Source organism: Elgaria multicarinata, chromosome 6 (assembly GCF_023053635.1).
Source record: "Elgaria multicarinata webbii isolate HBS135686 ecotype San Diego chromosome 6, rElgMul1.1.pri, whole genome shotgun sequence".
Classification (NCBI taxonomy): domain Eukaryota; kingdom Metazoa; phylum Chordata; class Lepidosauria; order Squamata; family Anguidae; genus Elgaria; species Elgaria multicarinata.
Genome location: NC_086176.1, coordinates 110,860,828 through 110,875,886, shown reverse-complemented (window position 1 = coordinate 110,875,886; position 15,059 = coordinate 110,860,828). Strand labels below are relative to the sequence as shown.

Below are 15,059 nucleotides of genomic sequence, written 5' to 3'. Positions count from 1 at the left end.
AGTTGGAAAAGTGCATGTGCAACTGTAGCCGTTCAGAGATTTAATTGCAAAGTCTTTATTTTTTATTCCCCGTATATGTACCGCCCTCTCCAGGCTCTTTCGTGTCATTGTTCACAGCACTGACCTTCTTGGAAATCTAGTCACTCAGCAGTGATGCTAACATCAAATGCAGACTCTAGAAGAGGGTGGGAAATTGGTGGCCCTACAGACATTTCGGCTTCCAACGGCCCTCATTCCTCAGCATTGGCCATGTGGCCTTCCAGTTGTTTTCGCCATACAAGTTGCCCACCTCTGATTTAATAGTTGGGGCAGAATCTCTGAAACCTTTTAAAAGTTTGTTCTAAGCTTACAGGGGAACATAAATTCAAGAACATGTTCAGGTTGCGATTGACCTTCTCTTTCCACCCTGGTGGCCAAAATACACATTTCATTGTGGAGAGAAACAATCCCAGGGTCAACATTCAGTGTGCTTCTGAGCAGGATTGGACTCTGGTGAATTTCCTGTTGCAAAATACCACCAACCGTCCCAATGCTATGTGCACTTTTAAAAAATCATGCACACCTTAATATGCAGTTAGACCCTGGGTCCTTTCCTTGCGAAGAGAGGAAGAGTTCAACTGGCAGCATTGTAGCCTAAATTTTATTAACTGGGCAAAAGCCTCATGAATGAAGTATACCACTTCACCCAACAGCAGCAAAGCCTAAATAAGAGCCATGCTGGATCAGACCGAGGGTCCATCTAGTCCAGCACTCTGTTCAGTGGCCAACCTTGTTGACCAGGGACCCACAAGGACATGGTGCAACAGCACCCTCCCACCCATGTTCCCCAGCAACTGTTCCATATAGGCTTACTGCCTCAGATACTGGAGGTAGCACACAGCCACCAGCGCTAGTAGCCATTCATAGAATCATAGAATAGCAGAGTTGGAAGGGGCCTACAAGGCCATCGAGTCCATTGATAGTCTTGTCCTCCCAAGATTTATCTAACCCCCTTTTTGAAGCCATCCAAATTGGTGGTCATCTCATCTTGCGGTAGTGAATTCCAGTTTAACTAGGTGCTGTGTGAAGAAGCACTTCCTTTTATTTGTCCTGAATCTCCCACCAAATGGAATTGCTGGTGGTGGAATGCAAAGGCTAAGATTAACATACAGGTTATTTACCTACCTGGACATGAAGATAATTTTCTGAGGCCCTCCTCCAATAATCCCAACAAATGTGTTGAGCAGGTGGCTTTAGGAGAGGGCACCTCATTTGCAGAATGCTCTCTCCAGAGATTCATTTGGTGCCTACATTGTGGTCTTTTCGGCACCAAATGAAGACCTTTTGATTCTTTCAGACATTTTGGGAACTGTATTTAGCACTCCATTCTGCTGCTGTTTTTATGATGTTGTAATGCTTTCAATTTATTGCTATTTTTATTGTGCTGTTTTTTTGTTTTATATTTTACTTCAAGCTTTTAATGTGTTGTACACCACCCAGAGAACTTTGATTATTGGGGAAGTTGAAAAGCACAGATGCAAAGAGAGTGAGCCCACAAGGTGATCACAAAGGGAGAGAATAGTCTTAGGATGTAATAAACCATTTTATTGACGAAAAGCCAGATGCTTCTAGACTTGTTAGATCTTTTTCAAAGGGTTGTAAGAATGTCTGTAGAGATTTCTCTTTTTACAACATTGTCTTGTGTTGTATTAAATTCTGGCGACAGGAGCCTGGACCCAAACCAGGATCTCTTCTTGATCCTCCCAGAGTGCAGGACACGGAATAACGGGCTCAAGTTAAAGGAAGCCAGATTCCAGCTGGACATCAGGAAAAACTTCCTGACTGTTAGAGCAGTACGACAATGGAATCAGTTACCTAGGGAGGTTGTGGGCTCTCCCACACTAGAGGCCTTCAAGAGGCAGCTGGACAACCATCTGTCAGGGATGCTTTAAGGTGGATTCCTGCATTGAGCAGGGGGTTGGACTCGATGGCCTTGTAGGCCCCTTCCAACTCTGCTATTCTATGATTCTATGACCCGGGCATGCTCAAATGCCTAACTTCAGTTAGAGGTAGGATGGATTACAAAACAAGTTGATATTATAGCCTTTTGGAGCATTTGAAAGCCCCAGTTACTGTAAGACAAGATATCTCAACATACCTGTGAGTGTGAAGCATCTAGAAAATTTAAAGCACACTCCAGGAGCATTCAGACATGCAGAATAGTACTTACATTTGGGTAAGACGTACAAGTGTCTCCCCCAGATCAAGCTTTCGTTCCATTACCAGTCAAAAGGGATGAGCAAAATACAGACTGGCTGACTCTTTAGGGTCATCACAAATCCGCCTCTTTTCGCTTAAACACTGGAGTAGATTTAGGGGCCAAGGGGGAAGGGGAAATCCGTAAACCGGAAGTATGCCTCGCTTGAGGAATCAAAACAGAAGTCAAATTTGGGCTGCAGCAAAACCAGCCACCCTCCACTGACCCTTGTTTGTAGGTATGTCTGAATACGCCAATCCAAATAAGGTTGTGCCTAAACTCGTGCACCAGTCTCTTTTAATATGTCTTTGAGACAAGCAACCTGGGTGTGGTCCTATTTTTCTCTAACCGGCCTAAATATTTCTACTTCAGGTAAACTAGTTTTATAGCACTGTCATACAGAAACAAAGAAAAATAGGTTTGGGATTGTTGCAGCAGGATCAAAATCCAAACTGGCGCACAGCCTGCAGAAGTCATTCACTCTGAGGGGGAAGAGGTGGGGGTTAAGGAAGAGAACCAGCAGGGGACCAATAACTTTTGGAGCGGTCGTGGCTTTATCACTATTGCAACTCCTCACACTTCTGGAACTGATCCAAGGTACTGAGCTCTCACTTGCGTGCTACGACAGAGTAGCTTCTGCGGCAATGGATTTTAAGTTTGTTGACCCAGCCCCATAATTCATTATCAAAGGCTGAAACAGTCATTAGGCATGAGTACCAGAGCCTTGGGCCATACTCTTGTCGTCACAGAAAACCTGAGCAGTACAGGAAGAGACAACGTGAAAGTTAGGCCCATGTATTTAAAAGATAAAGGGGATGCTCCTCTAGTTGACAGTGCGCAGAAAAAGCAAAATCCCTTCACACGCTTGCATTGAGTTGTTAAGCAGTACGGAGTTGATATGGTTTTACAAGATTTTATTTGCCACGTTGTTCTGTACACATCAATGCCAGTTGTCAACAGGTCTCCCTCACAGTGAGGACGACTTCCACAAGACTTCTTTATATGGAACCTTTAATTCTCAATGAGATCCATACATCCAACTCACACATATCTTTAAAGCCTCTGGAACAATGGAACCAGAGTACTACCAGTGTGTCAGTGACAAAAATAGCCTGGTATATAGAACTGTAAAGAGTTTATGCTTCAAATGTAGCCAAGAAACTTGTGACTATTTCCTTCAGCTTGGCTTCTGCTTGCTCAGAGATCTTGCCTTCAGTCCTGCCAAGAAAAAAACAAAGTGAATTTCAATCCTCACACACAGTAAGCTGTGGAATAGCTACCCTTCACTTCAAGCCTTTTGCGGCCCCTTCGTTGTCCACAAGATGCTTTCTGCCCCCACCCTACACAAGGCTGAAGGTCATGGAAAAGTTAATTCACACTACAGCAATTTAACAAAATGCACTTCAATCCTGAATGCAACGCTGTGCGCCAGACACTGGCAGCCTTTTATAAAAGCTCAGCTTATAACAGAACTCAGCATGGTTTTCTGCAACAACTTAAAGATCTATAACAACCTTCAGTGATTTAAGACCACTGCCATTCAATGCAGACGAATGACTGCTTCACACAGGCAGGTGACTGGTTGCGTTTGTGCTGAATTCTTAGTTGTTTTCTAGCCTACGATAAAGCAAAATATTTTTACCTGATTGTGGAGAGGAGAGCCTGGTGTTGATTCAGAATATGGGCAAGGAAAGCACTCTCGAATTTGGTGATCTTGCTTGGCTCCAGCTTGTCGAGATAGCCTCTTACACCAGCATAGATAACAGCAACTTGTTCCTCAATAGCCATGGGGACTAGGAAGAGACGACACAAGGTTATATGTCAGACCACTGGACTGCTAACTTCCTAGTCTTTCACATTTGACAGCAAACCTATGTCTACATTAATTTATGCTAGGGGTAGAAGAAACGTAACTTTGAATGAAAGGATTATTTATTTATTATTTATTTATTTACAATATTTATATACCGCTCCCCACTGAGAATTTCGGAGCGGTGTACAGGATAAAATGAAAATAAAAACAGAATAAAACACTTCAAACAGATTTTAAAAGAAGCAAATACAGTGACTCATGTCACCTATTAGATGATGGAAAAATAGCTGAACACCATTCTAGCCGGCTAGTAGCCAGAGAATTCTTACCATATTGCCCTTGTTTAAGCAGCTCAGTCAACCGTACACCACGACTGAGCAGCTGTTGAGTAGCAGCATCCAGATCTGATCCGAATTGGGCGAAAGCCGCAACTTCACGGTACTGAGCCAATTCTAGCTTCATAGTTCCAGCCACCTACGAAATGTAGAGGACAGCTTTAGTGATTTCTAGACAAGTCGTTCCAAGCAGTACCCATTGCCGGTGGCTGCTACCACTTCGGCTATGAGAACCACTGTTTTAAATTACAAGAACAGTTACAGTTGTTAGCTCTCTAGATCAAGGATTGCTTTGTCCAGGACGGGTGGCCACACACCCAGGATGTTCAGGCTTGGGTAATCCACTTTGGGTTTTTTACTAGAATCCTGTGGTTCACTAATTGGAGACGGGCACAAACAGGGCTGGCACTGCCATAGAGGCAGCTCAGGCGGCAGCCTAGAGCGCCAAGCAAAGAAGGGCGCCGAATGGCACACCCGGAAGCCGCTTCCAGGTGCGCTGTTCCGAAGCTGCCGCCCTGGCTGCCCCCCAACCCCAGTGTCCTGGCTTCGAAGCCAGGATGCTGGGGTTGGGGCGGTGGCTTCAGTACGGTGCGCCTGGGTGCAACGTACTGAAGCCGCCCCCTGCCCCCAGCGCTCGCTCCTGGCTTCGAAGCCAGGACACTGGGGTTGGGGGGCAGGGTGGCGGCTTCAGAACGTTGCACCCAGGTTTTGTGCTAGGGCACAAAATAGTCTGGCACTGGCCCTGGGCACAAAACAGAAGCTAACTAGGCTGATATGCACTTAGGATGAAGGAGCAGGGTACCTCAAAACACATGCTCAGCTCAGAAGTTAGCTTTCAGTACCAGAACGAAGCTGGCAGTATTTTTACACACAAAACCACCACTCCTTATGCCATCCTCCCCGCTCCTCAGCCTTCTTCATTTCAGCAGCTTAATTTAGGGTGGGGAGACTTTTTGTTCTTGCTTTTCTTAAAGGAAGAGTCAAAAACCTTTGCTGACCTACTGAAAGTCATCTGGAGCTCTGTCCAATTCAGTCTTGCAGGAATTACTATTCAAAGTTAGAGGAGCCAAAAGTGAATTACAAGAGTCTAGAGCAAACAGAAAAGCCTTACTATCAGTACAGAAATAGTTCTGGCATATATCATAGGCTGTGCTGAGGGAGAGCAGGGCCAATCCACCAGCAACCCTCCTGAAAGACTTAATTTCCCCCTTCTCTCTCTCTCTTCCTTTTTCATTGTGTTGCATCTTTTAGATTGTAAGCCTGTGGGCAAGAGCTGTCTTTTTTTAATTGATTATTTGTAAGCAACTCCAAGAATGTTTTGGCTGACGAGTGGAATGCAAATACTCTAAACGAAGTAATATGGTTCAAAGTAATTGCTTTTAACCCTGCCTGCATGTGTAATTAGCAAAACTGCAGCTGGCAAACAGGCGTCCACATATACTTTTAACGAACCCATTACTGCAAAGCACTGAGTTGCCTGAAATAGAAGATTCCTTATTTTTATCTGAGTATAACGATTAGCTTTCCAGTTCAACCTACTTTATTCAACCGTTCTGCTTGAGGTAGTAAGAAAAGACTACGCTGATGCTGTGATCCTCCAGCATCAGTAATCCTAAATTCAGTGGATAATACCGAGCTCAGCCAGATTGCCTACGTAACTATCATTTTACTCTTACCTGCTTCATGGCCCTTGTCTGGGCAGCAGAACCAACACGAGATACAGACAGACCAACGTTGATAGCTGGGCGGATACCTTTGTAGAACAGTTCAGTTTCCAAGAAGATCTGCAGGAAGAATATCAACATGCCAATACTTCTGCTTGCCCAACTCTACTGTTCTGTTGGGCCCAGAGAGGACTTTAGGTCACCCAAGCGCTTTAGGATCTTACCTGTCCATCAGTGATAGAGATCACATTAGTTGGAATGTAGGCTGACACATCTCCAGCTTGAGTCTCAATGACAGGGAGGGCAGTCAAAGAGCCACCTCCAAAGGAATCATTCATTTTGGCTGCTCTTTCTAGAAGGCGGGAGTGCAAATAGAACACATCGCCAGGGTAGGCCTCTCGGCCAGGGGGGCGACGCAACAGCAGTGACATCTGGCGGTAGGCAACAGCCTGTGGATACAAAAGAGACAGGCTATTGCATCCTGCCCCATTGACTCCAAGAATATTCTTGGGATCTGGGATCTCCCCCCCATTGCGAATTAAGGAGCCAGTAATATGTTCAAACCTGCTTGGATAAGTCGTCGTAGATAATCAAAGCGTGTTTGCCATTGTCTCTGAAGTATTCTCCCATAGAACAGCCAGAATAAGGAGCCAAATACTGAAGAGGGGCAGCATCTGACGCTGTGGCAGAGACCACAATAGTGTACTTCATGGCATCTGAAAAAGAGGGGTTTAGTAATACCATTTTCCCTCCAAGTTGGATTCTTATTCAGTGAAAAAGTAGAAGCAGTCTAGCCAACATTGCAGCTATTAGATGTTGGTTTTTCCAGCAACATTTATTTGCTCACTGTGCACTGCCTTGGCAGAAAGGCAGTATAGAGACGTAACAAATAAAGATATCTCCCTAATGCCTCCACTTTTTTTCGCAGAACTCCACAAGATTGTGAAGTGGGTAGCACTGTAAAGACTGTCAAGTGGTGTTATCAATTCTCTCATGTTTGCTCAGCAATACTGCTTTGGTGTAATTCTGATCCTCTGCAGGTGTACAATGTATGCTCCATTTATAGATGCACAACAGTATTGGTACACATTTGTTCTGTGTACATCTTATGTGAACCGCCCAGAGAGCTTCGGCTATGGGGCGTTATACAAATGCAATAAATAGAATTGCCTAACCTAGAAGGCAACATGTTTACAGTCTTCTGCCCACACTCCAGCACACTGAAATTTATGCAAGCCTGGCATTTGGGGGAAATAAAAGCAAGCCTGCAGTTTCAGCAAGGCAAACCACATATGAACAGGAACTATCAGAGCAAAGTACCAAGACAATGGAGGACCAAACTGAAATGAAACATTACAAGACGTGCATGCTGGAGTCACCCCAAGCTTCTATAATTACAAGAACACTGGCCACCCTTCCTGATACAGCCTTCTCAATTATGGAATTCCCAGGAGTAGCCAAGGGAAGTCTCTACACTATAGTTAAGCAAATAATTTATTTCAACTACCCTAAGTCAATATTTTGTTGCCTTTACTCATCTTCAGAGTGTTACTACATCAGACGTACTTTGATTTTTATGTTGTTTTATTTAACGGAAGTAGTTCTTCCTATAATTTTTTTAGCCATCTTGGATCGCCTTAAAAGCAGGAGGGAAGCTTTAAATACACCTAGCTGCTATTTCACCTTTATGAATTAAGGTCCTAAGCACCCATCCCCTGCAAAAGTGAACTCAGTGGTTCTAAATGGGAGGTGCTTTGAAGACTGACACTCACTGCAAGTGACGATATGACTTCAATTAAATGGTTCTCTTAAGAAAGCTCTTTGTGCCCCAGTATTAGGACTGCTTTATTTATGCATTTCTACAGCCAGCACTTCCTTGTAGGAAAATCTGTGTGCACCATACCTGCATCAGTAAGCCTTTTTACCAGCTGAGCCACAGTGGATCTCTTCTGACCAATTGCAACATATATACAGTACAGTTTCTTCTTCTCATCAGTTCCATCATTAAATCGTTTCTGGTTGATGATGGTATCAATAGCAATTGAAGTTTTGCTGCAGAGACAGAGAAGTTGTCAGGATCCTGCCCAAAGCTAGAACAGTTGTTTTCAAATTATGTTTTGAAAAAATACAGCGGCTCCTCATTGAGAAGATTATTCGCAGAATCCTCTTCCATTTATTGTTCCCCCCACCCAACAGAAAAAGCGTTAAGAGCATGTAGTCTGAACAGCTGCCATAGTTCCTTACCCAGTCTGCCTGTCTCCAATGATCAACTCACGTTGGCCACGGCCAATTGGAACCAAGCTGTCTACGGCCTTGATGCCAGTCTGCATGGGCTCACGCACAGAGATTCTAGGGATGATCCCGGGGGCCTTCAGACCAACCCTCCTGCGCGTCTTGGAGGCGATGGCACCCTATAAAGGCAGACAAAATTGTAGCCTTTTCATATTTATTCACTGCTCGTAAGCGACACGCAACAGCAGTATGGCTCCCACATCTACCTTTCCATCGATGGCGTTACCCAGTGCATCTACAACACGCCCCAGCAGCTCTTCCCCAACTGGGACATCCACAATGGCCCCTGTTCTCTTCACAATGTCCCCTTCCTTGATCAGCCTGTCATTTCCAAATACAACAACACCAACGTTGTCAGGCTCCAAGTTCAGGGACATACCCTGAAAAAGAGAAGACACTCACTTTAGACATTTGAAAAAGAGACAGTTCAAGAGATACTCTAGCCAAGCATTGGCAGGGATAATTCATATAACAAACTGAGGTCCATGAAGCTATAAGTTATGATAACTAAGCTGGAAAACGTAATTCCACAAACCCATTTTCTATGTGATCTAACTGATCTTTGGAAAATATTACCAATTAGCAGTGACAGTAGTGGACTAGATATGCAGTGACTTATCACATCAGAATAGAGCTTCTAATGATAGAAGCAGCCTTCAGGCCTTTATTGAGCAGAACACCTTCCTGGCAAGTTAATTTTAAACAGGATTTCAATTCCAAGCATTACTTGCACACCAGAAGGTAATACCTTTTCACTACTTAATCCGGGGATGGGCAACTTGTGATGCTTCCAGATGTTTTGGCCCACAACTCCCATCAGTCCTAGCCAATGTTGAGGGATAATGGGAGCTGCAGGCCAAAACATCTGGAAGCCACAAGTTGCCCACCCCTGACCTAACCTAATGGACAGGGAAAGACCTTCAAACCAAGAATCACGATCAAGTTCTGTACAAGCACTAGATACGAACATGGATGCAAAGAGTGAAGAACTTGCCTTCAGTCCGGAGGAGAACTCAACCATTTCTTCTGCTTGAACGTTTCTCAAGCCATATACACGGGCAATACCATCCCCAATCGAAAGCACGCGGCCAGTTTCTTCTAGCTCGGCAGAGGTATCGGCACCCAGAATACGTTCCTCAAGAATAGAGGATACTTCAGCAGTACCTGGCAAAATTTAAGTCACCATGATGAAGTTCACTGTGCCATGCAGAGTCTCTCATTAGAATTTTAGTTTACATTTTCACAAGTGGTCATAGTTATAGACAAGATAGGTCAGACCTAAGATTCATTGCACTATAACATTTGTCTGCATCTGGTCTAGGTAAATGGCACCCAAGACTATTTAAAGAGAAAACAAACCCAGCATCACATAGGCAGAGAAACACAATCAAGTGTTAGATCCACGAAGAGTAGATCTACTACACCCCTCCCACAGGGTTTTCAAATTGTATTTATGCATTTTAGCTACCTTTCTGAAAAGTACTCAAAAGACGTACAATAGCCTAGCTACAGTTATCCATGCTCTGATAACCTCTCGTTTGGATTACTGCAATGCGTTATACGTGGGGCTGCCTTTGAAAATGGTCCGGAAACTTCAACTGGTACAAAACAGGGCAGCCCGATTACTAACAGGGACTGGCCGACGAGATCACATCACGCCAGTACTTTTCCAGCTTCAATGGCTGCCAGTCCAGGTCCGGGCCCAATTCAAAGTGCTGATATTAACATTTAAAGCCCTAAACAGCTTGGGGCCAGGCTATCTGAAGGAATGCCTCCTCCCATATGTACCTGCCCGGACCCTAAGGTCATCCTCAGGGGTTCTTCTCTGTGAGCCCCTGCCAAAGGAAGTGAGGCAGGTGGCTACCAGGAGGAGGGCCTTCTCTGCTGTGGCACCCTGGCTGTGGAATGAGCTCCCTAAGGAGGTTCGCTTGGCACGTACATTATATTCTTTTAGATGCCTTTTTATTCTCCCAGTATTTTAATAATCTATAAATTAATTTTAACCTTGCTGTTTTAAATTTGTATTTTAAATTTGTATTTTTGCATTGCTGCTGTTTCATCTTGGTTGTGCTTTTATATTGTATTTTATATTACGGTTTTATAGTGTTGTTTTGTTTTGAATTGTCTTAATTTTGTAAAACGCCCAGAGAGCTTCGGCTATTGGGCGGTATAGAAATGCAACAAATTAATAATAATAATAATAATAATAATAATAATAATAATAATAATAATAATAATAATATAAAATAGAAATTTAGGCAAGCTGGACGGACTGCTTTGTAACTTCTTCTCTTGACTCTGTAAGGGAGGAATGTTGAACCTTTTTCAGCCCGAGGGCCAAATTCAATTTTGCAAAAGCTCTCGGAGGTCAAATTCCAGGGGTTGGCAGGGCAAGAGGATCGTGGTAAAAATACAAAAAATACCAGCATATGTTAGCTTAAAGCTTTTCCTGCCAGCCATTAAACCTTAGATAAGGCCGGGCATGCTAGTAACTAAGTCTGAGCTAGGCTGGGTGTGGGTGGGTAGCTGCACAACGGTGAGGAAACCACCAAATGGTTGGTGGTCGGGGAAAAAGTGGTGGGATCAGAGGAAGAGTCTGAAGCTATCTGGGAAAACCTGGAGGGAGAGACTGGGACTCCAGGAGGTTCCCCAGGCTGCTCTAAGCAAACAACTTACTCAAGAAGTCAGGTTAAGCTCAATTATTTATGCAACTGTCAGTTTTAAGAACCAATTTAGAGTTCTAAATAACATCATTCTTTTCTAGAAATTCCAAAAGACGATTAATTGGGGCTGAATTCCACTACTAAAATATTTGGAAGGATGAACAGCTGGGTAGTGACCAAACTACTGAAAGACTAGCTTTGTTTTGGTCCTGGATACTTCAAAACACCCTGGTAAGGACCCTAAATCAAAGTAGTAGTAGACAAATGCTATGAACTGGGCAGAAATATTTGAATCGCAAAAGGTCAAACAAGCATTCAGACTGAGGTCACTAGCACAGCTACAAAGGCAACACTTAGGGCACAATCCTATGCATGCTGAGAGAGAGAAAAAGTCTGACAACTACCAGCATTCCCCAGCCAGTGTGGCTGGCAGGGGAATGCTGGGAGTTGTAAGAGTTATTTTTGGCTAAACATGCATAGGATTACACCCTTAATTGCAATTAACAGCTTTCATTAGTTTATTACCAAAGCTGAGTTTGTCAATATTTGTTTTTTTACTCACCAGTTTTCTGTAGACTCGTTTTGGAGGCATGGAGGTTCCTTGTTGCAACAAATGATGCACCCAAAGCATTCCGGGACACCTAGCACAAGGAAAAATATTTCAATGTTATGTTCAATAGGCATCTCCCTCTGACACTTAAGAGAAAACACTCTTCTTGCATGGTTTTGCATTAAGGAAGTTCATTACCTCATGGCTCTTATTTCGATAGATCATGGTCGATATGCAGAATTACACAGCAATACTGAACATCTACTATTCGTTCATCTATCCGCAGGGCTGCTAATAACCTTAGTCAGCATTTTGCGTTTCAACAATCTATGCCGGTAACAGCCAGGGTACCAGACAATAATGACTGTATTTGGAACAGGTAAGCACTTTTGTATGTTCCAATCCTGTGCATGGATAGAACTCCTGCAGTATGCAATGGAGCTTACAACTACGTGTATAGTTGCAGATTCAAAATCAGCACTGTTTAAAAGTGTCTCTAACAAACAGAATCTCTCCTTGATTTATTCAGAATACCCAGTGACAATAGCCAGAAGGTGTAAGAAAAAACATCAGGCCACTTCCATTAAGATTTTAGTGGCACCCACTCCTTCCGCAGAACCCTAGACGAATGAAGGCTTCTGCTTATTTATTTCAAAGAATTTCTGTATCACTTTAAATATAAATAAAACCCCAAACATGAGGGGGGACTTGCTGTTCAAAAGCTTTTATTTAAGAAGCTGTGTGATATCCATTATGTCTTTGACAAACTTATTCACAGCACAGAAGAGCTGTCTACATGGTCACGGCAATAGCTTTGTTCAAGATGTTGCCAACCATTGTAGTTATTTATTTATTTACTGCATTTATATACTGCTCCATAGCCGGTGCTTTTCTATGGCACAGCTTTCAACACAATGTACAAGGTATACTACCTACAGTGCACCAGCTATACTTCACTAGGCATGATCTCAGTAATAATTGGTGGAAAACAACAAGGTCAACTACATCAGCTCTATAAAGTCATGCCATAACTGAAGGTACAGCCCTGCAAAGTATTGCAAAAACTGTCAAAATTGTAGCAGCAAAATAAAAGCGGTGAATACTAATTAGGAAACTGACATACAAGGCTGCATCAAACACAGAATGTTATCTAAACCAAAGTGTTTTACTAGAATGTATGAGGAGTGTTCATTCAGAACACTAAGTATTAAAATCCTCTAATCTCTCTCAAAAGGCTTCCAAGACAGAGCTAGAAGCCCCACTACTAATACTCACAATTGCAACCCGTTGCATTAAGTCATGAACTTCGTTTTTAGTCAAGCCTGGATGACAGACATTTCCCTTAATCCCCAGTGAAAGCCAAAATATGAGCAACGTTATTAAAAATGTGGTTTATAATCATTCATAAAAGGTAAGTTTGGATATGCCAAGGACTTCCCTTGCTAGAAGACTTCAAGGTCAAAAATACCTGAAAATGATACTGTACCCACAAGACTACCAACTCTATTCCACAGAACAAGTCAGACATGCCTCTAAACAGCCATTTCTCTGCTCCTGGAGCCCCTGCCTGTTTTTACAGTTACTTGACAGGCAGAATCTCAACAGATGCAGCATCTTCCACAATGAAAAATGCAACGGGGAAAAATGTCCCTGTTGGTGTGTTTTTTGGCCTAACGCACCACTCAAATGAACCAATGCAACGAGGAAAGGGCCTCTCTTATGCCTTTAGATAGCTATTCTGCAAGGGGGATTTTGGGGGGAAATAATGCCTTCTTTCTCACGCCATTTCACTTGCAAAGTGAATCTCTTTGGACCTCAAAGTGAATCTCTTCTCGATCCTCCCAGAGCGCAGGAAATGGAATAACGGGCTCAAGTTAAAGGAAGCCAGTTTCCAGCAGGACATCAGGAAAAACTTCCTGACTGTTAGAGCAGTACGACAATGGAATCAGTTACCTAGGGAGGTTGTGGCCTCTCCCACACTAGAGTCCTTCAAGAGGCAGCTGGACAACCATCTGTCAGCGATGCTTTAGGTTGGATTCCTGCATTGAGCAGGGGGTTGGACTCGATGGCCTTGCAGGCCCCTTCCAACTCTGCTATTCTATGAAAAGTCTACCGACTAAGGTATTTTTAAAGGCAGGGAAACTCTGGTTTCCTTTGCCTATGGGGCACCCTGGAGTCAGCGGTTAAGGCAACGGCTGCCCTCCAGATTTTGGGACTACTACTCCGAGCAGTCCTGACCATTGGGCATGCTGGCTGGGGCTGATCTTTAGGGAAGGGCAACTGGTTGGGGAAGGGCAGGCTATGAGCGTATTTCTCTGCTAGTAAGGCGGGGGAGGGGAGGGTGAATCCCCGGCGTGACCTTGCTAGGCCGCGTCTCAAGCCCCGAAGGAAAGGAGGGAAAGGGACGTGGCCGGCCTGCAAGGCCCCGGATGCGGAGGGGCGGAGAGGGCCGAGAGAGGAGAGAACCGAGCCGCGCGGCAGCGGCAGCAGCAGCACCCGGCCGTGGCGTCAATGTCACCCCCCAGGGCCCGGGCCCCAAGATGGCGGCGCCGATGCCCGCCCTCGCCCCCCGTCGTGTGGCTCACCAGGCCGGCCTGCCGTGGCAGGGAGCGGACGAGGGCGGCGGCTACGCGCACGGACAGCATCATGGCGAGGAGCTGGAGGGAGTCGGGCGAAAGGAGAGGCCGGTGCCGCTTCTTCGGGCTCCTACTGCAGCCGCACCGCCGCCTCTCACAGAGACCGCATAGAAAATGGCCGCCGCCGCGGCTCCGCCCCTTTAAGCGGAAGCCACGCCCCTTCCTCCGCCTGCTGTCAGGGGAAAGGAAAGTCACCTCGGCCGCGACCCGGAAGCGCTTTACCACACGGCCCTCGCCTCAATGGTTTTTTTTTAAAAAAAAAAAAAGAAATGTGAACCACTGTCTTAGTGTTTGGTTAAAGATACATTTCTGCCTGGTTTTTGAAAGAAAAAATAATATTCTTTTTTAAAAAATAATAATAAAAAAAATACCAGCCCTATCCGTTGCCCTTGAAAATCGCGGGGGAACAAGCTCAAAAAGCACAGGCCACGCCCACTCAAGGTTTCAGGTCGACGGCAGGGGGCGTGGCCCAAATGAGTTGACTCCGCCCGCTCGCACGAGAGGAGGAGGGAGTGGGTGTGTCGAGCGCCATGACCACGCCCCTGCCAGGCTGAAGGTCCACGTGGCTGCTGCTGAATGATGCGGACTGCAAACATAGGCAATATAAGCCAAGGCTTAAGACTGGACCCATCTCCAGTTGGCTTCGGGGTTTTTCCCCAGTGCAGAGATAGGGGAGGAAGTGTGCTTCTCCCAAATGCCGTTGGGATTCCAGTCACCCATCACCCTTGGCAATGCTCGCTAGGGTTGATGGGAGTTGCAGTCCCAAAAAGGTCTGTAAGGCCACATTTTCCCAAGCTCTGCAATAATGAGAAAAGTGCCTCTGAGCATGGGAGGAGCATGCTTCTCCACCACTGAGTTACCAGTCGCCCG

At 44.8% G+C, this 15,059-nt stretch overlaps 1 protein-coding gene across 1 annotated transcript; it reads right to left on the bottom strand.

The window, feature by feature from the left end:
- Positions 1 to 3,135: 3,135 nt before the first annotated feature.
- Positions 3,136 to 14,257, bottom strand: ATP5F1A (ATP synthase F1 subunit alpha). The gene is made up of 12 exons (XM_063128279.1): positions 14,139 to 14,257; positions 11,566 to 11,644; positions 9,335 to 9,504; positions 8,547 to 8,720; positions 8,293 to 8,459; positions 7,952 to 8,100; positions 6,613 to 6,764; positions 6,273 to 6,497; positions 6,061 to 6,168; positions 4,379 to 4,523; positions 3,879 to 4,029; positions 3,136 to 3,454 (listed from the first exon to the last, which is right to left on the bottom strand). The coding sequence occupies exons 1-12, from the start codon at positions 14,199 to 14,201 to the stop codon at positions 3,373 to 3,375; spliced, it is 1,665 nt and encodes a 554-aa protein (XP_062984349.1). The 5' UTR covers positions 14,202 to 14,257; the 3' UTR covers positions 3,136 to 3,372.
- Between the last annotated feature and the right edge of the window lie 802 nt (positions 14,258 to 15,059).

What these genes read in the sequence shown, in the direction of transcription:
- ATP5F1A (XM_063128279.1), bottom strand. Translation starts at nt 14,201, where the DNA reads ATGATGCTGTCCGTGCGCGTAGCCGCCGCCCTCGTCCGCTCCCTGCCA. An exon ending in AGACAAGGGCCATGAAGCAG is followed by an intron (nt 4,524 to 6,060) that starts GTAAGAGTAAAA and finishes TACATTTCGTAG; the next exon opens with GTGGCTGGAACTATGAAGCT. An exon ending in GCTCTCCTCTCCACAATCAG is followed by an intron (nt 3,455 to 3,878) that starts GTAAAAATATTT and finishes TTTTCTTGGCAG; the next exon opens with GACTGAAGGCAAGATCTCTG.